This window comes from Myotis daubentonii, chromosome 2 (genome assembly GCF_963259705.1).
Source record: "Myotis daubentonii chromosome 2, mMyoDau2.1, whole genome shotgun sequence".
Classification (NCBI taxonomy): Eukaryota; Metazoa; Chordata; class Mammalia; order Chiroptera; family Vespertilionidae; genus Myotis; species Myotis daubentonii.
Window position 1 is genome coordinate 91,157,753 of NC_081841.1, and position 24,238 is coordinate 91,181,990.

A 24,238-nucleotide genomic window follows, 5' to 3' on the forward strand; every position below is an offset into this window, starting at 1 on the left:
CCTCCCCCACCCCATTCGAGAGTCTTGCCGGGAGGGGCCTTTTTGGGGACACCCCTCCCCCGGTCTCTCTGGCGCGCTGCTCACAAAATGCGCGGCCTGCAGGGTCGCGTGAAGGGGCAGAGGGGAAGAGAAATCCCCGCCGAGGGGGCGAGGATGTCTGTTATTCGCTCGACCCCGGATCACCTCTGGCACGGCTGGGGGGACAGGGTTTGGTCGCCAAAACGGGGGCGATGGTGGCCGGGGTGTTCTGCGCGTCCCCGAACCACCCGGAGTGTGGGGGTCAGGGGAGGGCGGGTTCCCGGGCAGCCGCACCGCGCGGCCCCACTCCCGAGCGCCCAGAGCCCGCCTCCCCGAAGCCTGCGCAGTAGCGCTCTCGCCTCTTTGAAGCTGTAGCCGGGGCCGCGGTCACGTGGGGCGAATTCCTGGAAAGTTCCTGGAAAGCGGCCTCCGCAGCAGGCGGGCGGGGCGCGCGGAGCGTGGACGGAGGAGGGAGGTGGGGAGCCCGGGAGGTGCGCGGGGCTGGGGAGTCGCGCGCACACGCCGCTCCGGGGACAGACGTTTAACTCTTGCCAAGTCTCGCCGCCGCCGCGGCTCGCGGGCCTTGGGCTTCCCCTGAAGCATGAGCCTCCTCGCCCGCCGCCACTGGCGCAGCGCGGGCCGCGGACAGTGCGCACCCGGGCTCCCGGCGCCGCGTCTCAGGATCCTCTGTGCCCGCAGTCAAGACAACGGAGGAGCTCGGGCGGGGGCTGGCGGCAGGTACTGGTCCCGGGAGCCTGAAGACTCCGCTTCAGCGGGGTGGCTGGGGAGGGCACCGGGGCACCGCCGCGAGCGCCGGGCGGCCTTGGCTTCCGCAGTTTAGAGCCGCCTGGGGAAGGGAGTGCGAGCCGCGGTTCTGCCCCGCTGCCGGGCACTGCTGCCGGCTTTCTCCGTTTCCTTCCCGGCGTCGGGAAGTCTCCAGAGCTTTTTTTTATTCTAAACTGCCATCCAAATTAATAATCCTCCTAATAACCTGATCTCCCGCTCCTCCCCACCCTCCTGCCTCCCGCCCTGGCTCCTTACTCCTCCCTCTGTCCTTCCCACCTCCTTGGTCGCAGCCGGAGGGAAACCCTGCAGCTGCCCGGGGAGGTAGAGGGGGGTGCGAGCCCAGCAGCGGGTGTCGGAGCCCGTGGGTTCCAGGCGATGATCCCCGGGGCTAGTGTTTGCCCGCGGCGCTGACAACTCCGGCCGCCGCTGAAGGTCTCGTCGCATCCCCAGGCATCTCGTTCCCAAATTAAAAGTCAACAGGGAAAACTCGGCGGATACCCCTCCTTTCTGGGGTCCCTCCCAGCTTCCCCGCCCCAGGTCCGCTGGGGAGGCTGCCGGGTGCTGAGACGGCGGCCGAGGCCGAGGTAAGGGCTCAGCTTTGGTTGCCTTGCAAGTCCAGTGGCTCTCGGTGCCGCCGGCTCTGCCCCGGCCGGGGCCCGGGCTCCGAACCCCCGCGGAGGCTGCGCGCTCGGGTCGATTCCTCGACAGCGCCCGCGGCGGCTACATCGGCAGCAGCAGCCGGGCTCCGGGAGCGGCCGCCACGGCCCGGGCGGCGCCCCCCACCCTTGCCCGAAGAGGAGGGAGGAGAGCTAGGCCGCCTGCGGGCTGGGGATGCGGCTACTCGCGCGCTCGGCGCCCCAGGCGGGTGGCTCCGACCCCAGGAGCCCCGCGGCGCCATAGGGCGGGGAACCGGGTTCGTGCCCGCACTTTCTCCTGGGGCTCTCCGGGCTGTGCGGAGTGTGAGATAGAGTGCAATTTTGAGAGCTCTCCTGTTTTTGCCTTTAAACAGTTTTTCCACGTGCCCTTGACTCGGGCACATTTTACCACTGTGCCTGCAGGTGACTCTTTGCTCTTCCATTGGGCTTGCCTGCGATTTCCGCGAGCTGCCCTGGGCGGGAAGACACCCGGTTCCCCACCCTCATCCTGTCTCCCCCCCCCTCCCACCCCTCCCTCTCTTCAACTCTGGCGTCTCGGATTCCGGCTCTCTCAATCCTTCTGTCTCTCGAGCTGGGCCTGGATGCTTGGGGTTAAATGGTGCAGGAGCGTAGACGCGGAGGAGTCCCCGGGATTTTCCACGTCGCTGTCTCCCCACCCACAACCCAGCCAGGGGTCCAGGTCCGACTGACCCAACCCACTCTTTCTCTTTGCAGGCAAACTGTGGGTGACGGCGCCTGCGGGGGACTTTGCCATCTGTCCACCAGGACCTGGGGAGGAAGAACCAGCAGCTCCCCACCCCCTCCCCCTCCACCACCATTTTGGATACTCCGCAGGGACGTGTTTTGGGGTTCCCACTGACTTCCAGGAAGGACGCGTGCCCTTCTCTGACCCCTGCGCGGGCGGCCACCAGTGTTTGCCGTGGTGACCCTTTGCCCATGACCCTGCGGTGCCCCGAGCCCTCCGGGAATGGCGCGGAAGGGACGCGGAGCCAGTGGGGGACCGCGGGGTCCGCGGAGGAGCCGTCCCCGGAGGCGGCGCGTCTGGCGAAGGCCTTGCGGGAGCTCAGTCAAACAGGTAGGGAGCCGAACGGCAGCCACGCATGCGAGAGGGGGCGCCCCCCCAAAGACGCGGCTGGGGGCTCTGCTGGCGGGGAGCGCAGCTGGGAGGTGGGGACAAGCTGGGAAAGCGAAGAATGAGATGGAGAAACGTCCCCTCCTGCCCGTCCCCGCCTCGGAGCAGGGGACCGTGGAGAGGATGGGTTCTTGGGAATGCGAAAGGAAAGCGGTTCTGGAGAGACTCGGGCCTGAAGGAGGGCTCGGGAAGGGCTCCTTGGAAAATGCCCCCGAGGGCGCTGGAACCTTTAACTGTTTGCCGCGCTGCTCCACGGCTGGGGTCGGCACTCGGACCGAACCCGAGCTGGAGAAAGCTCCTGGCGCCTTCCTTCCCGCGGCTGCAGGGCGGCGAGTGGGCGCAGCGCTGCCCGCAGCTTCTGCCGCATCCGGCTCCCGGGCGGAGCATCCGCCGCTGCCGGGAATCTTGGCGGCCAAGTCCAAGGACGAGGAGTCGCCGAGCGCGGCCTTCGGGGGGTCTTTCAAGACCTGTCCTGCGCTGTGCGCGGCTCGCTGTAGCATCTGAAAGGAGAAAAGAGTGGGGGAAAATAATAATTCTGGCAAACCTTTCAGGTTTACAACATCTCCGGATCCTAAAAGCTTACATTTGGGGCAAAGTTGAAGTTTTGGTAGCGTTAGGAAGAGGGGACTCTTTCCTCACTCGCGGTGGTGCTCTTTTCCTGCGGGCCATGTGCTTTAACCATCAGCTTGGAGGGACCGGCAGATACGGGAATCCGAGCAATTTTTTTGAGGGGGGAGCATTGTTAAAACTTCTTAAATGCAGAGTGCCTCTAAGTCATTTTTTGCAAATGGAGCGGGCCCGGAGATGGTGCAGGCAGATCATATGGGGATTGCTGGGGAGACCCACAGACAGCTGGAATTGGGTTTGAATTAGGGCAGAGTACAAAAGATTACAAACTTGAAATGCTAATTATCATTTGGGGTTTCCCTCATTTCTCAGTGACTGATAAGGAAGTTGTAATTGAAGCAGCCACCAGAAGCTGTTGTACCTAGAACTGAGTTTTTAAAACAAGTAAATATCAGTGCTTTCTAGGGCTTGGAACAGAGATGCGGTCATGGACAGATTTGGGGAGACCAGGGGGACACCAACCACCCAAAAACGGTGCTTCTGTTTTTCTCTCTTGGAATTCGTAGAGTTCAGTTTTCCACTTTTTAAGGGCAGAGCTTTTATTTTTAACTTCTGATTTATTTCTAATTTACTTTAAATCGTTTATTTCACTTGAGTGGTGCTGGAAGCATCATGCTTTGTCAGCCAGTGTGTCATGTTGCAAATATTCTTTTGTTTCATTCAGAGAAAATCTAGATACCTTAAAGAACAGCTCCAGAGGATTACTTAAAAAAACAAACTGGCTCACACTTTGTGTTCATAAAATAACATGGACCCACATTTTCATTAAATTTCTACCAAAAGTATTTATGGTAGCCTCTGGTAAACTTTCACACACTTCTTTTTAGAGCTAGAAAAAAAAAATGTTGTCAAGTACTTGCCCCGTTTGAAACGTTATAATAACAATTTTACCCTCTTTTCTTTTTCTTTTTGAACAAAACCCCAGGTTGGTACTGGGGAAGTATGACTGTTAATGAAGCCAAAGAGAAATTAAAAGAGGCACCAGAAGGAACTTTCTTGATTAGAGATAGTTCGCATTCAGACTACCTACTAACAATATCTGTTAAAACATCAGCTGGACCAACTAATCTGCGAATCGAATATCAAGATGGGAAATTCAGATTGGACTCTATCATATGTGTCAAGTCCAAGCTTAAACAATTTGACAGTGTGGTTCATCTGATCGACTACTATGTTCAGATGTGCAAGGATAAGCGGACGGGCCCAGAAGCCCCCCGGAATGGCACTGTTCACCTTTATCTGACCAAACCGCTCTACACGTCAGCACCGCCTCTGCAGCATCTCTGCAGACTCACCATTAACAAATGCACCGGTGCCATCTGGGGACTGCCTTTGCCAACAAGACTGAAAGATTACTTGGAAGAATATAAATTCCAGGTATAAGTGTTTCTCTTTTTCTAAACATGCCTCATATAGAGTATCTCCGAATGCAGCTATGTAAAAGAGAACCAAAACTTGAGTGACTGCTCTGGATAACTACACGGAATTCTAAGAACGGCTGAATCAATCTAACCTACATGTGTGACTAGGTAGCTAGGTCAGGTTCCCTCAAATATGTTCACCTGAGAAATGCTTCCCTGCCTAAGGCTAAGACCAGCTGATCCTTTTAAGTTAAAAATTAAATGTCCCAAGTAAAGGCCGAAGTAAGCTTTTGATCAGAATGCCCTGCCTTTCTGAGGTTCCTTTCTCTTTGGTTGAAGGTCCAGGCACCAGTAGTAGAGAAAGGGAGAAAGGACTCCATGGCGGAGAACTGAAGAAGGGGAAGGAACCTGACAGGCTTAGCTTCCACTTTATATGCCTGGTGATCCGAGTCTATTCTGGACATGTTATATTTTGCATTCTGATGTTCCTAGGGGTTTTGTTGATCAGATATGCTTGTGAGTATTTATCCTTCATTTTATGCAATTAACCAAGTCAACCAAAAAAAAAAAAATGACCATGAAATCCTGTATTTGTCTTTTTACTACATGTATGAACTCTTTCATGTGAACGCGTACTGTAGTAATCCATTTTAAGAGAGCCTTACTTCAGAAATATTTCAAACTGGTGCAAACGGAAAAGACTTCATCTTTTCCATTAAGGCTAAAGACAAGAATGTCATGCTATACAGGTGCAACCCCATCCAGGTTAATAAAACCATGTAGATATAGACATTTTACCCTTTGAAGTATCTGTGTCCCAACCTGTTGCCATGGATTTTTTTGGAAATGGCTTTAGAAATTTCCAAGTTGTCCTTGAATTGTCTAACTATAGACATCAGCAGTTGTCTCCCTTCTACCATGTAGAAAACTTTGACTTAATTTTCTTCCAGATATAAGGGGATACCTGCCTGTTTTTCAAAGTGTTTATTTACTGCTGTTACTATTTGATTAGAATGTATTAAATAAAAAAAAAACCCTGACTTTTACAAGTTGCGCTTATATTATTTTGAATCGCAGAAAACTTACACTTTCATGAGGGTTGCCATAAAAACTTATGTCAAATGGAATAAGCCAGATAGTCAGCAAGAAGTAAGGCCTTCCTTGCCCTTCTCTGAAGCTATGGGTCATATTTGCCCTTTGCGTTTTGGAAAGCATGGTTTAGAAACTCCTAGACTTGCCAAGTGGCCCTTTTACAAGTTGAACAGGCATAACACTAATGCCCTTTGTATTTCTAAAAACATGGTTTAGAAACTACAAAGACTGATATAGCCTAGTCGTATGGGTCGAATAGGCATAATATAAAATAAAGTGTTATGGCCATTTATCATTTATTTTTTTGCCACATAGGCTCATGACTGTTGCAAATGTACCATCTTTTGGTGTCCGGACATTATTCATTTGCAACCTTAAAAAAATTGTCCTGCATAGCTACGTATAATGGTGTAACACTGGGAAGGTGAGCCTAGCATATTGTGTGTGTCCCAAGTGAATTATGCTAAGACAGAAGCATATAATTTGTGCTTATAAGTTATAGCAAAGCCTGCTTAAATATTTTCATGAAGCTCTTGAGAAATGGTTTTGTGCCTGTGTATTCAAACAGCAGAGCCAAACACAAAAGATCGCTAAGTGTCCTTAGGAAGAATTCATTTGTAGACTAAAAGTTAAAGAGCCTATACTTTTAGGGTCTGGTCTGTGATCAGGGGTTAACCTTTTCATCAAGATGGTCAGGTTCTGTGCATTCCTTACTCTTTTTCTCCACTGAAAACAGTTGTTTGGTGTGGGATATTTGGCTTCTCTGACAAAACTTCCACACGGCCAGTGCCAACGGGCTTTGTGGGATTTGTTCAGCATCTTGCGCACTTCTGTTCTCATTGTTTCAAACACTCTGCAGTAATTGAGAGTTGGACGCCGTAGTGGGACATGAGTACCTGTGGAACTGTGGAAAGTTCTGCATTATTGCTAGCAAGTAACTATGAGAAAACCAGAGGACAGCAAAGACACCTCAGTGTGCTGTGGAACTGTTGCCTTACATTTCAATCTTCCCTATTTCAAGTACATTGATAAGTATTAGGGGCAGTCTCTCTCTCTCTCTCTCTCTCTCTCTCTCTCTCTCTCTCTCTCTATATATATATATATATATATATATATATATATATATATATATATATATATTGTTTTTTTACAATTGCTAACATTATTTATTGAGTTTATTCTGTGCCAGACTCTTACTCAGCACTTTGCATACATTATCTCATTTAATCCTCACATAGACTGAATGAGCAAAGTACAGTGATCACAGGAGGTACACTTCTAATTTGTGAGTGAGGAGGCATTCCAGGAACATCCTGGCCCTTTTTATTCTTGGAGAGGAATTACGAAGAGCAAATTGCTGCTATTTCTACATTGATCCAGACGAACAAGTAAGAACAGGCTATAAAAGGAACCCTCAGCATTTTTATTGCTGCCTCAACTGGAAAAGTATAGGTACCATAATTAGTGTTGTGCTCCGTGGGATTTCAGTCAGCTGGAGCCAGTGGTTTTTCTCCTGGTGCAGGGGTGGGTCGAGAGGGGGTTCACTGCTTTACTTGGTGGCTGGTACATAGTGCCAGTTACCAACTATTGGTAACTCCATTTTATAACCCATTGAACAAAAACGTTAAGATGTGCACTTGTCTAAACTACCCTCAGTGGAGCCAAGAAAAATACCCAGGGATCTCTTTCTATGCAGGGCAGTTTCGGACATTAGGATATGTACTGTTGTTGTTATTGTTGAAGAATGTAGGATACAGGACTTAACATGTCCCCTCAAACTTAAAATACTTTGATCTGAGTTTCCATTGGGAGCAGAGTTGAGGCAGTGGAATTTTTCATTCTATCCAAGTGGGCACTGGGGGCTGCTTTATAGGGAGTTGGTTTTTTGTTTTGTTTTGTTTTGTTTGCTTTGATTTTAGGGCCTTCGACTGTGGAGAAAAGGCTTATGAGCTGAAAGTTCTTTTCTGGCGTGTCAGTAAAAACGTCTTGACTTCATAGTAATTATGTAATCCAAATAGGTAAGAGAATGGGACAGTTGTTTTGGAGTGTTTATTTTCTTGGGAAGGATTTTCTCTGCTTTTAGAAAATTGTACCCTGGTAGAGGGTAAGAGACAGGGACGTCATCAAATAATCCATGGGATGGAATGTCCTGAGACGAGGCTGTGTTCTGCTCGCGTTCTGCTCGGTGTGGGTAGGCACAGGGCGGCGGCGGGTAAGTGGCTGTGGTTACATCGAACAGCTGGGCTCAGGCCGCTCTTGTCTCCCAGTGGTCCTTTCTAGCCTGTGGAGCAAAAAAGTGATGTCATTCAATCTCGGTCTTTCATTTACTAAGGAGCCTTGTATTCTCCCACTTTTCCAATCACGTATTTTAGTTTTGTCATTTTACCTGAAGAAGTCTCTCCGACCCAGGGAAGTCAGGAAATTCGCATGTATGTGCACACAGGAACACACACATAACCCGGCAAATCAGTGGCAGAGTCAGCGAACGCATATTTTAACAGTTTAGTATTTGTAAAAATTGCACCCTTCTACTCTGTTTAAAATGTCAATATTCTATCTTGCTACCCGGTAAGCCTTACAGTTCTTTTAACATCACACTTTTCTTCCTCTGAAATTAGCAGGCCTTTGGAATACTATACAGGATAATTCCAATTCTTGGCCCCTCCACCCCGCCTCAAATAATCGGCTTCTGCTGGGTTTCATGATGGCTTGACCCACATTAGAGTTTTGCATTCATTATAACTCGTCAAGGTTTGTAACCTATTTGCTGTTTTAACGTCTAACAATCTGCCATCCTTGCTCTTTTATGATCTCATTTCTGCCTCTGCCAGATGTGACTCACACATGGCCATGTCCGGGTCACTGCCCACCTCTTTTCTCGCTCATGGGCATAATGGCACAGTTCATTCCAGCCCCACTTTCTCCCTTTTGTGTCAATAAGTTGCCCTTTTAGCTCCTGTGACACAGCTCTGCTGACCATATTATACTTCAGTGAAAGAGGGTCATTATATTCTCCCTGAGTTGGGTAACTGAATGATTTAGAATACCTTGAGATTAAATCTGTCTCCTACTCTCTTTGATTCTTTTCAGATTTTGAAACAAGTAGCCAGCCCCAAATACCAACGACACTTTTGTTATGTGCATGCTTTAATTTTTTCCCCTCTAGTGTCAGGCTCCTTCTTAAGTTGCAGTTCATTTGATTGGAATGGAAATGCCCTCCATTCTTTCCTTCTGCTTGTCTATATGTAAGAATGATTCTGTGATAGTCCTGTTTCACTCCTACGTAGGTGTGTGTGTGTGTGTGTGTGTGTGTGTGTGTGTGTGTGTGTATGTATATATATATATTATTCCCATCGTTACATATTTTTTTCTATGTGGCTTGAGTTCAGGTTCCTTAACCATAATACCAAAGTCAAGTAACAGCTGTTGCTACGGTGGCCTTTAACCCTTTGCGGTCCAATGTTATTTTTGGAATTCAAACAGTCTGGTCCAAATTAATTGACGGGATTAAATGTTGAACTTTTTAATGTTCTTATTGCTCGACGTTGGACCTGCTCCTAGCACCTGGTCTGTCGAGTCAGCCTCGAGGTTGGACCGAAAAGAGTTAAAAGCCCTGGAGTCCCCAGCGCCTGGGTAGCAAGTAAGCTGAAATTACAGAGCAAAGCTGGATATTCCTTTCTACCCCGCCTGGAGCTTTGTCAACAAGAGGTCGGATCTGACACATGTCATCACAGAGAGGGGTTCACGTCAGTAAACGTTCAGTGAGCCATAAAAATAAGACTGCTTTTACAGACCGTCTCCCTTGAAACTACCTCCTTAGCGTAGAGGAACTCTGACATGCCCTAGAGATCAGGCACACAGTTTGTGAACTATTATTCATGTGGTGCTGCCTCTGTTAGTAACAGGAGGGAGGGGAAGGCAAGCCAGAGTCCTAGAGAGAGGGAAGGAAATACGGCCAGCTGCCTTCCTCTTCTGTCTCCGCATAAATACCACCCAAGGAGCCCATTTCGGTGGTGGAGAGAGTGAGACTTAATCACAGAACTCCAGAAAATTGTTCCCCAGTTTCCAACCGTGTTAAGATAAAAAATTTATATTTTGCTGAAGAGTTTTCTGTTAGTTTGGTATGTTTTTTCCTGTTTAGATATTGGTCCAGAGGGCTGCTAGATCTTTAACATTCAGAAAAATATTTTCCATGTTATTTCTACCCAGAGAAGTTGTTTGGTTTCCCATTTTAACCTCCTTTCTACCATCTTGATAAACTTGACCCTTCTTGGGTTTCCAGCATAGTTTATTTCTCTTCTTTGCTTTTTCCAGGTTGTGGTCATCAGTACTGTATTTGGTCAGAAAGTGTGTTTGCATTTTGTATATTTGATTATGGCATCTGCTTTTAGTGATCTGCAGTATTAGGGGCAGAGAGCATGGGGTAATTGAAACTCACAAACATCTAGCTAATACTGGTTTCAGCTTTCTCCCCACTCATTCTCCTTTGCTAGAACCAGTGATAGAAAAATTACCCGCTTCTTTGTTCACTCACTTTATTTTCCCTGTCCATCAGGCAAGGGGGATGTTAATAAGCAACAAAGTGACTAAAACGATAGCAAGATGAAAAAACTGAGGAGGCTGGAGACTCAGTGGTGTGCTGAACTCCTGGGAGGCAATTGTTAAATACAGTACTTAGGGATTTTGTGAGCTAAATCACTAACTCTAGGTAAATCATTGGTAAATAGAAATCAGCCATGATGGGAATATTTACATTATGGAAGGTGGCAGACACTACAAATTTTTTTTTTTTTTTTAGTTTTATTCATTTCAAACGGGCCGGATCCAGCCCACCAGACACTACAAATTAATGTATCTATCTATCTATCTATCTATCTATCTATCTATCTATCTATCTATCTATCTATCTATCATTAATCCTTTTTTCCATTTAGAGAGTCAGAGGGTGGGGGAGAGACAGAGAGAGAAACATCAATGCAAGAGAGGGACACATAAATTAGTTGCCTCCTGCACGCATCCCAACCTGTGCTGGGTATTGAGTCCGCAACCAAATGTCCTTCATCAGAATTGAACTCGAGACCCTTCAGTCTGCAGGCCAATGCTCTAACCACTGAGCATCGGTTGGGCCAAATTAATGTCTTTAGACTCCTTGGTGAGGGAGGTCTTTCTGCAAAAAGGTTGAAGAGGAGGGTAGGGGTGAGCAGGCACAGACCTTTTAGGCCTTGCTGAAGAGCTTGGAACTTATCCAGAGGGCCGTGGATAAAAGCTTTTTTAAATGGGGGAGAAACTGAACTAGGTTTTTATTTTATACTAGAGGCTCGGTGCATGAATTCGTGCACTTTGAAAGGAAATTAATTAGAAGAAATATTTTACAGGCCGGAGAGGGAGTGTGGGAGGTTGGCTCCAGGGTATATCTGGCCCATCTTGCCCAGTCCGGATCAGCCGGACCCCAGCAGCAAGCTAACCTATTGGTCAGAGTATCTGCCCCTAGGGTGGTCAGTGTGCATCATAGCGACTGGTCAAGCGGTCAACCAATCGGTCGAACACTTAGCATATTAGGCTTTTATATATATAGATCCTCTGGAGGCCCTTTGGAATATTGAAAAAAAGCAAGAGTGGAGTCAAGAAGATTGGTCAGGTGTGCGCTGATAGGCGTGAAGGGGTGGGAAGGAGGCAGTGGTTGGGGAGAAGCCTGGGGAGGGTGCAGACACTGCCGCCTCTTGTCTGTAGGCTCACATTTGTGCTGGAGTTTGGAGCTTTGGGTTCCGCAGATGCGTGCTTCTCTTTGAAGGCCAGCTTCTACATGGGGGGAGTTCGGTAGCTTTCAGATTCCACTCCCAGGAAAGTAGGAAGTTGTGGTGCAGTGGGCAGAATTTTGAAGTAGGAAGTTGAAAATTTGGGGTCCACTTCTGGTGGTTTGACCATGGACCAAACACTGAGTCTCCTAGGCCTGCTGTTCCATCTGTCCAATGGGGAGCTTTCATGCTTTTTGGTTCCAGGGCCGAGATAGGAGAGCAGTCTCCCCCAGTGGGTGGGAGCGCCAGAGGAGAGGTAAGCTCCTCATTTCTGTGTAGTCTCAGTTTCTACTTAAACTGTAGTGTAGATTTTGTCTTTGTGCCTTAATATATTCTCATTTATTTTGAAAAACAACAACAACTTCCTCCTAACTCTGGACTTTTCAGCAGCTGGTTAAAAGAATTTTGCGTTTTCCTCTGGCTGTGGATCTTTGAGTGCTACCCTATAAACAAAGAGTAGTTTGGACTTGGGTTTTCAGATTTTGGTTCTGATGGAGAAACAGGAATCTGCCGTGTTTTGGCCATTATGACAATAACCCTTTGGATGAATTTTCATTACCAAGGGACCTGGATGGCTGTCTTTGCTCTGCTCCCTGAGTCAGTATCATAGATGGGATCCCAGACAGCTGTGGGCAAATGATATGTTTTGCAAGTCATTTTTCCCATTTTTACATAGATTGTTTGCTTTTCTGATTGATCCTCAATGGACAAGGATACCACTAAGCTTTAGTTTTCTTTTTCTCTGTCGAACAATCAAAGAAAGAAAGAAGGAAAAAAAGGAAGAAAGGAAGGAAGGAAGAGCAGAAAAAAGAAAAGGAAGGAAAGAAAAGAAGAAAAAAAACCACAGGAAAACTGGAAAGTACCAAGGGAATTCTTAGGTACAGTGACAAGAATCTTGGAGCATAAATGATCCTGCCCTAATCAATTAATCCAGTGGTTCTCAACCTTCCTAATGCCGCTACCCTTTAATACAGTTCCTCATGTTGTGGTGACCCCCAACCATAAAATTATTTTCGTTGCTACTTCATAACTGTAATTTTGCTACTGTTATGAATCGTAATGTAAATATCTGATATGCAGGATGTGTTTAAAGGGGTCACTACCCACAGGTTGAGAACTGCTGTTGCCTATTTGGATTTCTCTGGATCTGTTTTAAAGTGGGGCACAGCTCTGATCTTGGGGCACACTCTAGGAGGGTGGGTGTGTGCAGACCTTACAGGCAGCGGCAGAGGAACATCACTGAGCCTGCTAATAGCTGAAAGTCCCAACAGATCCAGGTTGCGGCTACCATGGGATTTATGATGTTCCAGGCATGGCAGTGAGGTGGCTATTCTATAACAAACTAATGCTTGGGCTTCCAGGGAACTGGAAAAAGCTAGAATACTTAGTAATGCCAGGCATTACACTTGACACTTTACAAATATGACCTCACTTAGTGCTCCCAACAAACCTTTTAAGTAGGTTCTGCTTTTATCTCCACTTTAGAGATAAGGAGATTGACACAGAAAGATTTAGTGACTTAAGAGGGAGAGCTGAGATTTGAACTCAAGCCAGTCTGACTCCAAACTCATGCTTTTATTCATTCTTGTATCTTTTTTCTCAATACGCTTACAAATGCTTTTAAGCTCTGAGGCCTGCAGCCAGCATATACCTCAATGGCAGCGGTTCTCAACCTGTGGGTCGTGACCCCTTTGGGGGTCGAACGACCCTTTCACAGGGGTCGCCTAAGACCATCGGAAAACACATATATAATTACTACATATTGTTTTTGTGATTAATCACTATGCTTTAATTATGTTCAATTTGTAACAGTGAAATTGGGGGTCACCACAACATGAGGAACTGTATTAAAGGGTCACGGCATTAGGAAGGTTAAGAACCACTGCTCAGTGGTGTATGCTAGGCCATATATCTTTTAGTCATATGAGGTTAGTAGAGGGCTATGACCGTGTCTGCCCAGGTTGTGAGTGTGGTGTTATTAGGATTTTTACTTCAGAGGTAACACAAGATCTCCCCAAACCTGGAGCATCCAGCTTGGAAGGATTCCTTCCATCAGATTTTATACTTCTCCTTCCTTATGGATCTATCCAGTGCAGCCATAGCCCACCATCTCTTCCCTATAACTCTTTTCCTTTCTCCGGAGGTAAATTATATGAATAATGCATCAGTCATAATAAGTTAGGTTATGCTGCAAAACAAAGAACCCCAAAGCCTCAGAGGCTTAAAATTACAATGGTTTATATCCTGAAATAACAAAGATTTCTCTACCCATTTGTGTTTGTCATGTGTCACAGGGAGGCTCTTTTCTTAGTCATTCAGGAACCCAGACTGACAAAGCAGCTACCCCCTCCACTATAGCTAGGTTGCTGAGCCAGTGGGAAGGGAGAAGTTCAAGGATCTCTGTTGGCGTTTAAATGCCCTGTCACTTCTCCCCATCCATTGGTCAGAACTCTGGTGCCCCCCAACCACAAGGGGGCCAAGCAGTCCCCTGTGCCCAAGGGGAGAAAATCAAATATTTGGTGAGCAGCAATAATAACCACCACCTATACCATGCCATGTATACTTTCTTCTTTTTTCTCCCTAGTTTGGCTAATGCAACCCAAGTAAACTTTATAGGATTCACATAGCCTCTTTAATTCCATTCCTCCGTTCTTTGTTGTCTTCCAAAACTTTTTCAATTACTGCAAAATAATTTCTCTCTTTGTGTGAGCCATTTGTGAGCCACAAGGAAAGGTCTTAAGTCTTGAAGTGAAATTATACATATCAAAGAGCTAGGGCTACTCACCTCAAAAGCTTCTGAAATAACTAGAGATTCCTTCTGTTCTTCACAATGTCTCCCTGGGCTTCCTCGCCCTGCTACATTTAAGCCCATCTTGCCCCCATTGTCAATATTCAAGACAAATAATGCTCACATTCACTTCTACTGCTTACTGTTTTGCTTAATTAGCTATACTGCAATAGTATTGAATAGTATTATTTTCTACCAATTTTAAATTAAATGTAAATCCATTCAGGCACATTATAAATCAAAAGGACTTTGGTGTGATAACTGGGTACCTTATCACTGATTTAAATTGGCTTCTGAGGGAAATTGTATTATAAATTCCAGACAACTGGTTTGCAAGTCTTGTTTTAGAATGCATCCTTTTTCTAGGTTGGGGTCTTTTCTATAGCATATTTATGTATAATCAGAATACCAGGATAAATGCTGTGTTTTAACGGACAGTTATCCTCTACTGTATCATGAGTTATTATCTTTGAAAAAATTAGAATATGTAAAAATTAGTTAATTCAAAATTTTATTAACATAATTTCCCCCCTTCATTCTCCATTTCACTTTTTCTGTATTAACCCAGATCAGAAATTGTAGTGTTATTTATTTTTTAATCCTCACATGAGGATATGTTTATTGATTTTAGAGACAAGAAGAGAAAGAGAGAGGAAGGGGAAGAGAGGAACATCAATCAGCTGCTTCCTGCACGCTCCCTATTAGGGTTCGAGCCTGAAACCTGGGCATGTGTGCCCTGACTGGGAATCGAACTGGTGATCTGGCTCATGGATCGATGCTCAACTACTGAGCAGTACCAGCCAGGCACTGACTTCTCTTTATATTTATCTCTTTCATTCATTTAGTCATTCACTCAATCATTCAACAGATACTTACTGAGTATCTACTTGTGCCAGGCACAAGGCAAAGTCCTGGAGAAAGTTAAAAATGGTCTCTGCCCTTAAGGAGATCCTGGGTAGTGGCGAGACACACTTACCAACAGTTATAGTACAGCTGACTCTTGAACAAGGGTTTGGGTCCGCTTATATGGGGATTTTTTTTTCAATAAATACTGTAAATACATGTTCTCAATAACATTTTCTCTAGCTTCCTTTATTGTAAGAATACAGCATATAATATATATAACATACAAAATAGGTGTTAATCAACTGTTTTTGTTATTGGTAAGGCTTCCAGTCAACAGTAGGACGTTAGTAGTTAAGTTTTAGGGGAGTCAAAAGTCGTATGTGGATTTTTGACTGTGTCGGGCAGGAGAGTCGGTGCGTGTAACCCCCATGTTGTTCAAGGGCCATCTATACAATAAGATAATATAATGAGGTATCTACAAAGAGCAGGGGAAGCAGAGATGAAACACTTGTAACTGTCTGAAGGGGTCAGGTAAGGCCTCAGAGTGGAGGCGGCTTTGGGCCGGTACTTAAAGAAAAGGAGCTGGCCTGCTCAGCCAGGTGGCTCAGTTGGTTAAGCCTCATCCTATACACCAGAACAGACCAAAGGTTACAGGTTCCACTCCTGCTCAGGGCACACCTAGGTTGCGGTTTCAATTCCCAGGTAGGGAGGCAACCGATCAATGTTGCATTCTTTCTCTCTCTTCTTTCCCCTCTAAAATCAATAGAAAAAATATATAAATTATGGGTGAGGATTAAAAAAAAAAGATAAGGAGTTGGCCTGACCAATAAGCAGGGTGAGGGAGTTCCAAGCCAAGAGGTCGCGGAGCTGTGAGAGAACAAAGTTCTCCTATTGTGTGGGGCTTCCAATGCAAAATAGGAAACTAATAGTTGGGGAGTGGAGAATAAGCTTGAGTTGGTGAGCAGAGACCGGAGCACCAAGGGCTTTCCTGCTTTTCAGAAGTTTATATGCCACCTGGGAAGTAAGGGGCCCAGTGAAGACTTTTTTTAAAAAATATATTTTATTTATTTTTACAGAGAGGAAGGGAGAGGGATAGAGAGCCAGAAACATCGATGAGAGAGAAACATCGATCAGCTGCCTTCTGCACACTCCCCACTGGGGATGTGCCCCCAACCAAGGTACATGCCCTTGACCGGAATCGAACCTGGGACCCTGCAGTCCGCAGGCCGATGCTCTATCCATGGGGCCAAACCGGTCAGGGTCCCAGTGAAGATTTTTTGAGCAGAAGGATGACAGCATCAGATTTGGTGGCACGGTGGGAGGCTGGTCTGGAGAGCCAGGTCCCAGAGCAGAGCTTCTTGCCCAGTTCTAGGACTTGCAAGAGGTCCATGGTTGGTATGCTTGGGGTCCAAGAACTTGGATAGGAAAAAATTACATTGTTACTGTCACTAAACTCTTAACTGAAATTGAGCATATTCTTCAAATATATCTAGGCAGCAGATCACAGTAGAATTAGCAGAAGTAGTGAGTTTATCACCAGTAGAAGTCAGGTATTTTGGTATCATTGAATAGTTATTGCAGATATCTCAAAATACGCCTTACATGTTTCACTAAACCCAAATTACTATAGCCATTAGACCCTGGGCTACATCTTACCATTTAATGAATTAATAAAGGAGTACATGTATTATTACACCGCAACTTAAAAATTATGTTATATGTGCATTTTAGAATTCATCTTTTGTGATCTCCATATTTAATTATATGATTTAAACACAGTATCCTGAGAGGGGGTCCATAGTCTTCACCTTGACTGCCAAAGGGGTCATAAAAGGTCAGAACTTATGCACCAGAGGAAGGTGATTGTGAGGAGGTTACTGCAGCCTAAAGCAGGAGCGGGAAGGAAGGTGAGGAGGAAGAATTTGTGGGAGGTTCTGGGGACAGAGTGAACCTGTTGATAGATCCTGGACAGAAAGCAGAGGGAGGGATCCACATGCACCCTACTTCCAGAGCAGAATTCTTCCTATTTCTTGTCATGTCTGTCCCTTCCCTCCATTTCCATTGCAATCGTTATTTAACTCAAACTTTTTTCAAAGTCATACATGTACGGATGGTTTGAATATCAAGCACTATGGAAAGACAACCAAAAGCCACCATCCCTTGCTCCTCTTCACCTGCCAATCCTACACTTTTTAAAAACTTACACAGTGTTATCTTTTTAGCTAAACTGGGAATTTTCTGCAGGAAATGCCTTGTAATCCTCACTTCGTTTTTCATTTTAGGAGTTGAATAAATGACTGATAGATCCCAAAGGCACTTCCTGTTTCAAGGTCCTTATGTACATCAATTGTATCATACTCCAGTTCCAGAATTTATACCAACTGTGACATTCTAGGACATGGTGCTTTCACCTAAAAATTTCAAGTTTTCTGTCATTTGTTTTTACATAAAATCACTTAGAATGTGCAAATAAAAAACCCATTTACTTGGGCGTTCTGGTTGTTTTTGTGTGAGTTTAGTGTGATGGTGGGTTGAATAATCCTATGTAATCGAAAACCAGAAATTGAGCCCTAGCTGGTTTGGCTCAATGGATAGAGCGTCAGCCTGCGGACCCAAGGGTCTCAGGTTCGATTCCCATCAAGGCCATGCAGGGAACCAATTGAGGTGTTTCTGTCACATTGATGTTTGTCCCTGTTTTTCCCTCTCCCTTCCACTCTCTCTAAAAATCAATGGAAAAATATCCTCGGGCGAGGATTAACAACCACACAACAACAAAAACCACCAGAAATTGAGAAGGTGGGTTTGAAATTTCTGTCCATTCCTTTTTTGGGGGGTGCCTGTCCTGTCTTGGTAGCAGTGGTTAATTTCCGTATTGCTGCCTTGCTGAGTTGCGATGGAGTGGCAGCTGAGACCTTTGGTTGGCTGACTGAAGGTCCTGGCCATGCTTCCTGTGAGGTCCAGAAATGTATAGTTCTGTGGTCTGAGATACTTTGATGTTTGCCAGATAAAACTGATGTTTGGTGCTTTTTGTAGGAAACACACATTTGGATATCTCCAAGTTGATTTGTAGGAACTTAGTGTTATTACAATTTTGAGGCAGAACTTTTTCTCAAGTGGCAGAAGAAGGAAAGGAACTTCAGTTTTGAGGGCTGTTAATAGCACCCTTCCATCAGTGCCCAAACTGAGAAAGTTGACAAAGTACTGGATTGTTAATATGGATTTATGGCAAAAATAAGTATCTGGACTTTTAAGAGTTACTGATACAGTAAAATACAGTTTTAGCTACTGACACTAGACTAGCCCCCAAACTTATAGAAAAATGCGTATTTCTCCTTATTTTCTAAAAAACATTTCTCAACCCAGTAACGCGGGGGCTACTTTGGGGTTAACCTGGAGATTTGATTGCTGTTTTCTGGAGGGAGGCAGAGCAATGTTTGGGAGAAACGGACTCTGGAAAAGTTAGCTTCCCAATTTACACATAAAAATCACAGTCCTTTTCTTCATTAATATTATTATACATATTTGAAGAGCACATTAGAGATAGTGAAGAAATGAGAGATAGTACCTGGTAATACGATGAGTTAATTTTTCTTTAAACTTACTGGTTTCTCCCTTAAACTGTGGCTGGGTAACAAGCCCGTGCTTGTTGGCACTGTAGTTCAGGCTCAGAATACTACTCTTGGAGCAAAATGACTATTTAAAAAAAAAATGCTTTCTTGAAATATAATTTTTAGAGGAGGAAAATTTTAGATTTGGAAGAAATATTTAAGCTGCGGACTTTCAAGCCCAACTTCTTCAAAATCATTTAAAAATGAAGCACGGGAAGAGAGAGAACGTTCATGGTTAATTAAGGAGGTCAACACCCGACCCAGCGAGACGGGGAAGGAGTGACTTTGATTTACGTATCCGAGACCAGAAGAGAAACAGGCAGATGTTTCTAGGAACTAGTTAAGGGAGAATGAAAAAGACAGAAGTAGAATTGAAAAAAACCACAGAATTTAAGAAGAAAGTGCCTGTCTGCGGGAGGAGGAATCCCATACCAGTTTCTGTTCTTCCTACTTGGGAATTTTCAAACCGAGTTCCTACACGGGCTGGCTCGCAGGTCGAGGACGTGCGCTCAGGCGGTCGACAGGGGGGTGACTGTGGCGCCGCTGGGCGATGCAGAAAAAGCTGTTTGTGTGCAGCTGCCTGCGTGTGGAGCCCGTTCGCCCTGGGGCCGGGCAGCTCCTCCCAGACACGCACCAGCGCCCCTCTGCTCCGGGCTCCCGGATCTCCTGCAAGGTAGACTGGGAAGAAAGGAGATGTTTAGCAACTGGCGAGGTCAGCGTGTTTAAAATTGAAAGCACACCGGCCGAATGGAGTGTTGAGGGTAAACAGCTGTGTTTACCATTTTGCTGTGTATGGAATGAGTTAACATCTGTTCGCGTCGCCTGAGTGACCCTGGGGCAGATGAGGATGTGGCTAGGCAGAGAGGCGTCCACCAATTGGCTCAGAAAAGAGCGGCCGTTCTGCTGTTGTTCATGTACGTGTAATATAACCTTCTATTAGGAGCTAGTTTTCAATTCATCTAAAAGTAATGACATGGTTATTACCGTGGTTAGAAATCTACTCAGGTCAGAAGGCTATGAAGTGGAAAATAAAATGGCCAACCTGTCCCACTCTCCAGAGGTGACTGTTGTTAAAAAAAATCCTTTGTCTTTTCTCCCAGAGATTTTTAATGCAAGATAAGCATATATTTAAATTGTTTTTAAAAAGCTCACAGATAGTATTCTACATTCTGCTCTGCAATTTGCTTTTTTAATTTAACATTTGAGAATCTCTCTATATCTACATAGCGTAATATACCTTATGGTAACAAAAAGCTCAACCTCATTCATACACATTTGCACAATATTCCATGGTATAAAATGCACCACTATTCATTGAATCAATCCCCTTACCAGTTGTTCCCAGCTTTTTGCTATTACAAACAACAATGCAGGAAACACCTCTGTACTAATGTGTTTCTGGAGATGTATATGTTGAATAAATTTCTGGCAGTGGAATTTTAGAGTCAAAGAATATGTGCATTAGCATTATTTTTTATTTATTGATTTGAGAGGAAGAGAAACACTGATTTGTTATTCCACTTATTTTTGCATTCATTGGTTGATTCTTGTATGTGCCCTGACGGGGGATCAAACCCACAACCTTGGCATATCGGGGTGATGCTCTAACTAATTGAGCTCCCCGGCCAGGGCCATGTATTAACATTTTAAGTATTTCCAAACCATATTCCAAAAAAGGTGCACTAATTAATATTTCAGTCTTAAATAAGTTACTATCTTATAAGTTGTAAGTATAATTGAGGTTTTTCTTAAAATACTATCTGTTTTTAAATAGCATAATTAGAATTGAGACCAAATAAGCGTGCTCCTTTGCTAATTAAATGACCTGCAAGTTAAATCTTCATTCCAGGAAGAATGTCTCTGGAGTGCTAAGTGCTGGGCCGGCGTTTAGAACCAGCAAGAGGCTGAGCCCAGCAGCCTGAAGAGCCTTAGAGCCGCATGACCAGAGACATTCAGAGCTAAGAGGCAGGCACATGGCTTCATGCTTTGCCGGCGACTCCAGATAAAACAATTGACTGTTTTTAGAAATCCTGGGGCAGAACTGAAAAAACTAAATTTAATGTTTAATAATATCATCTTCAATTAGTTCTGTTCAAAAGACATCGATTGAGCACAACTGTGGTAAAAAGTTCCTCCTTCTCCAACTCCCTGTCATTCCCCCTCTACCCTCTTCTCCTACCTTTCTCTCCTGCTTCTTTTTTGTTTGTTTCTTTTGGTATATACCACCTCTCATGATACCAGAGGGGTGTTCAGTTTTAGGGACAAAGGAATTGATTTTTTGCAACTGAAAAGGTGGCTCTGGAGAGGGAATTAACTATGCCGGTGGTTGTTACCACAGTGAACCAACTGTGTATCAGTTCTCCCCCCTCTGCTTATGACTCCAGATGCTTAAAGCCTTCTACCTATTCAGAAACAACTTCATTTCTTATTTTTAAGTTTTTTAGTTTAACACCTATTACAGATGAAACCAAACTATAACCAGAGACCAAGATACAAGTCAAGTTGCAAAAACACTATGGGCTCAAGTTGCTATTAAATTGCTTAATAAGTGATCAGAGTAGCACATATAATATCTTTTAGATTATAGCAAACTCTTTGGGAATTACAGGACTTTGACAAGTATTTTATTTTACAAATTACCTGCTTGTTTAGAAAATGGCTCTTTCAAAACTCAGCTTCCTCGCCCTCAAAACTCCTCTTAGATAAAGGCAGTCACATCAGAATAGAATCTAGGTGTCAAAAAACAAATAAACCCTAAAGTAAACATAAATGAAATTTCCATTTAAGGACTGAATTTCTGTAGCTTTGCAAACTACTCCATTATCATACAAAGACTTATGCCTTCAAATAAAGGAAATAAACCAACAGGCATAGAAAGCTTGTCTAATCAAAACTCTTCATTTCAAACTCTTAATTTCCCCGTAACATATTGGAAGCCAGCAGGAAGAACGGAGGTGAAATGGATTGTCCCCTGTCGTCCCTAAATAGAACGTTCTTCACAACAGGCAGGAAGCACCTGGGAGATGGCATTAGAAATTTGAAAATTGTTTTTGAAATAAGAAGGGAAAAATTGGTTTCTGAATCCAGCTGCTTTTAACACTTTTACATCCATACATTTTTATAATCTGAATTCTGATGATAATTAATTTAAATTAATAATACATTTAAAGTTAGGAAAGAATGCAGATGACATCAAGATAGGAAATTTTAGCTTAACTCTGAATCTCTTTTTCCTACTTTGACTAAAATTGACCTTCAGTATTACAGTACTTTCATTTTTACAGCTCTTTACATATTCTGTAAAAAAGCTTAAAAGTGAAACAAAGATGTCTCTTGACTATTATAATCTCCACTGCCTAACTCTTCTAACTTTTTAAGTCCATTTAGACTTTAGAAGATATTCTTTCCCAAATCTATCCTTTAATTGACAATTTACTAATGGAATTGATATGACTTTTCCATTTTTATTTTCCACAAGAAGAAATATTCTGGTTCATTTTATTATTCTTATCTTACTTCTTTTGATGTAATTCTTTTCTTTTATAAATAATATGAAATTTATTCATTGTAGAGAATTCTGTTGCTCTGACAGCTGATAATATGAATACATATTTTCCCATTTTGCTAGGAAAAATGTTATATAAGGGAGTTAGTGGGGGAATATGAGCTCTCAGACACTGAAATTAAAGGAAAAAATTGTGCTGGTAGATCATTGATCATTTAAAACTTTGTGTTTTAAATAAAATCAAAAGAAATTTTACTACATTCAGCCAATATGGCAAATTGAATAATCCAACCAGAAACACAGAGTATCAATTCTTCTTGTCAGGAAGACTTTAAAAGTAGGGCTTTCTTAAGAGTTCTTTTATTACCTCGATTTCATTATTTTTGCAAAATATGTGATGGGTATTAAACTTAGATTTACTGGTGTACTTAATATCTTGTCAAAATGAAACAAGTACTTTTTGTCATAAATATTACTGATTTAAAAGCATTTATAAAGGGGGATGGGTATGCTTTTGGAATCTCATTACTGAAAATAAAATGTGCTTTACCTTTATTTTTTTCTTTTTATAATAGATACCCATTTACTGATTCTAAGTCACGTTAGCAATATTCACATATTTTTAACTACTTTTTGTGATTTAGTTTTACAGATAGTTTTACTTTAGATTGTTTCATCTTTCAGATACCTGATTTATATATTTTGGAAGACATGTTTCACACCTTGTCATTACAAATTCAATGGAAAGACCAATTCCTTCTACTTTCCTTGTGGTTCTGATTTCAGATTTTCAAGTGAGTTTGTAGTCAATGTTAATGCACCTTTTGAGAATAAATTAAGTCTCCAATTTCTTGTGTGTGTATGCTTCTGGAGCTGGCATGCTTTTCTTCGGCAACTGAAAGTGGAGCCCGGTCCTCCTCTCAGATTAAATCTAGTTCCAGTAGTTTTAAATTTAGTTGGTTCGTGACCAAAGAGAAGTGCCCACATTTTTCTGTTTAATTTTAAACAGCCACAATCTATAGTATCACCGTAGTTTGGAAACTTCAAGTATTTGGCTATTTTTGGTTTTTGTGTTTGGTTAATCTAATTTTCTATTGTTCAGCATTGGATTTGTGATTATACCCTATGGTAGTCTACAGGATTACACAAACAAAATGAGCCACTTTATTTTCTATTCTTTTCTTTTGCTGATGGGGGTATGGTTGTCCCAGCTACTTCCTCTCTCTCTCTTCAAAAAAAAAATTTTTTTTAATTGATTTTTAGAAAGAGAGCAAGGGATGGGGGCCGGGGGGGGGGGGGGAGAAACCTCCATGTGAGAGTGAAACATCTATTGGCTACCTCCTGCATGCCCCCTACCGGATTTCGAACCCAAAACCCGGGCATTTGCCCCGACCAAGAATCAAACCAGCAACCTTTTGGTGCACAGGATGATGCCCAAACAACTGAGCCACACCGGTCAAGGGCTTCCAGCTACTTTCTCATAGCAAATAGAGGGCATCAGTGGTCGGCAAACTGTGGCTCGCGAGCCACATGCGGCTCTTTGGCCCCTTGAGTATGGCTCTTCCACAAAATACCGACTTCTGCGCATGGGCCACGAAGTTTTAATCGCACTGTACATGCGCGCCCGCACGTGGTATTTTGTGGAAGAGCCACACTCAAGGGGCCAAAGAGCCACATGTGGCTCGCGAGCCGCAGTTTACCGACTACTGGGATAATTGTGGTAATTTTATTGAGTTTGCCTTATCTCTTTACTCATCCCTACCTCCACGTACCCACAATTTAACACTTCTCAGCAAGAACCTTCACATTTCACCTGGTTATATACTTGGACAAACTGATGTATTTGGGTTTACTTCAAGGCTGCGTTTCATGACTTAATTGCATCCTTACTATGTGCCAAGTTTTATGCCAAGCATTGTACATTATATTATTTGATTTGAACACCAGGTGTGGCATATAATCACATTGTCCTCATTTTACAGATGAGAAAACTGAGGCTCACAGAGGTTGAAGTAGGTCAATCC

General features: G+C 44.1%; 1 protein-coding gene across 5 annotated transcripts in view; it reads left to right on the forward strand.

Moving 5' to 3' along the window:
• The first annotated feature begins 292 nt into the window (after positions 1–292).
• SOCS2 (suppressor of cytokine signaling 2) overlaps positions 293–24,238 on the forward strand; it is a 66,670-nt gene continuing 42,724 nt past the window's right edge. The window contains exons 1-3 of one of the 5 annotated variants that reach the window (XM_059683797.1): positions 293–756; positions 2,175–2,535; positions 4,145–4,596. In XM_059683797.1, the coding sequence (XP_059539780.1) occupies positions 2,397–2,535; positions 4,145–4,596 (591 nt within the window). In that variant the 5' untranslated portion in view covers positions 293–756; positions 2,175–2,396. Of the gene's footprint in view, positions 757–819; positions 1,389–1,747; positions 1,863–2,174; positions 2,536–4,144; positions 6,712–24,238 lie in introns of those variants that run through there. The other 4 variants (XM_059683800.1, XM_059683801.1, XM_059683798.1 and 1 more) reach the window with 4 other exon arrangements.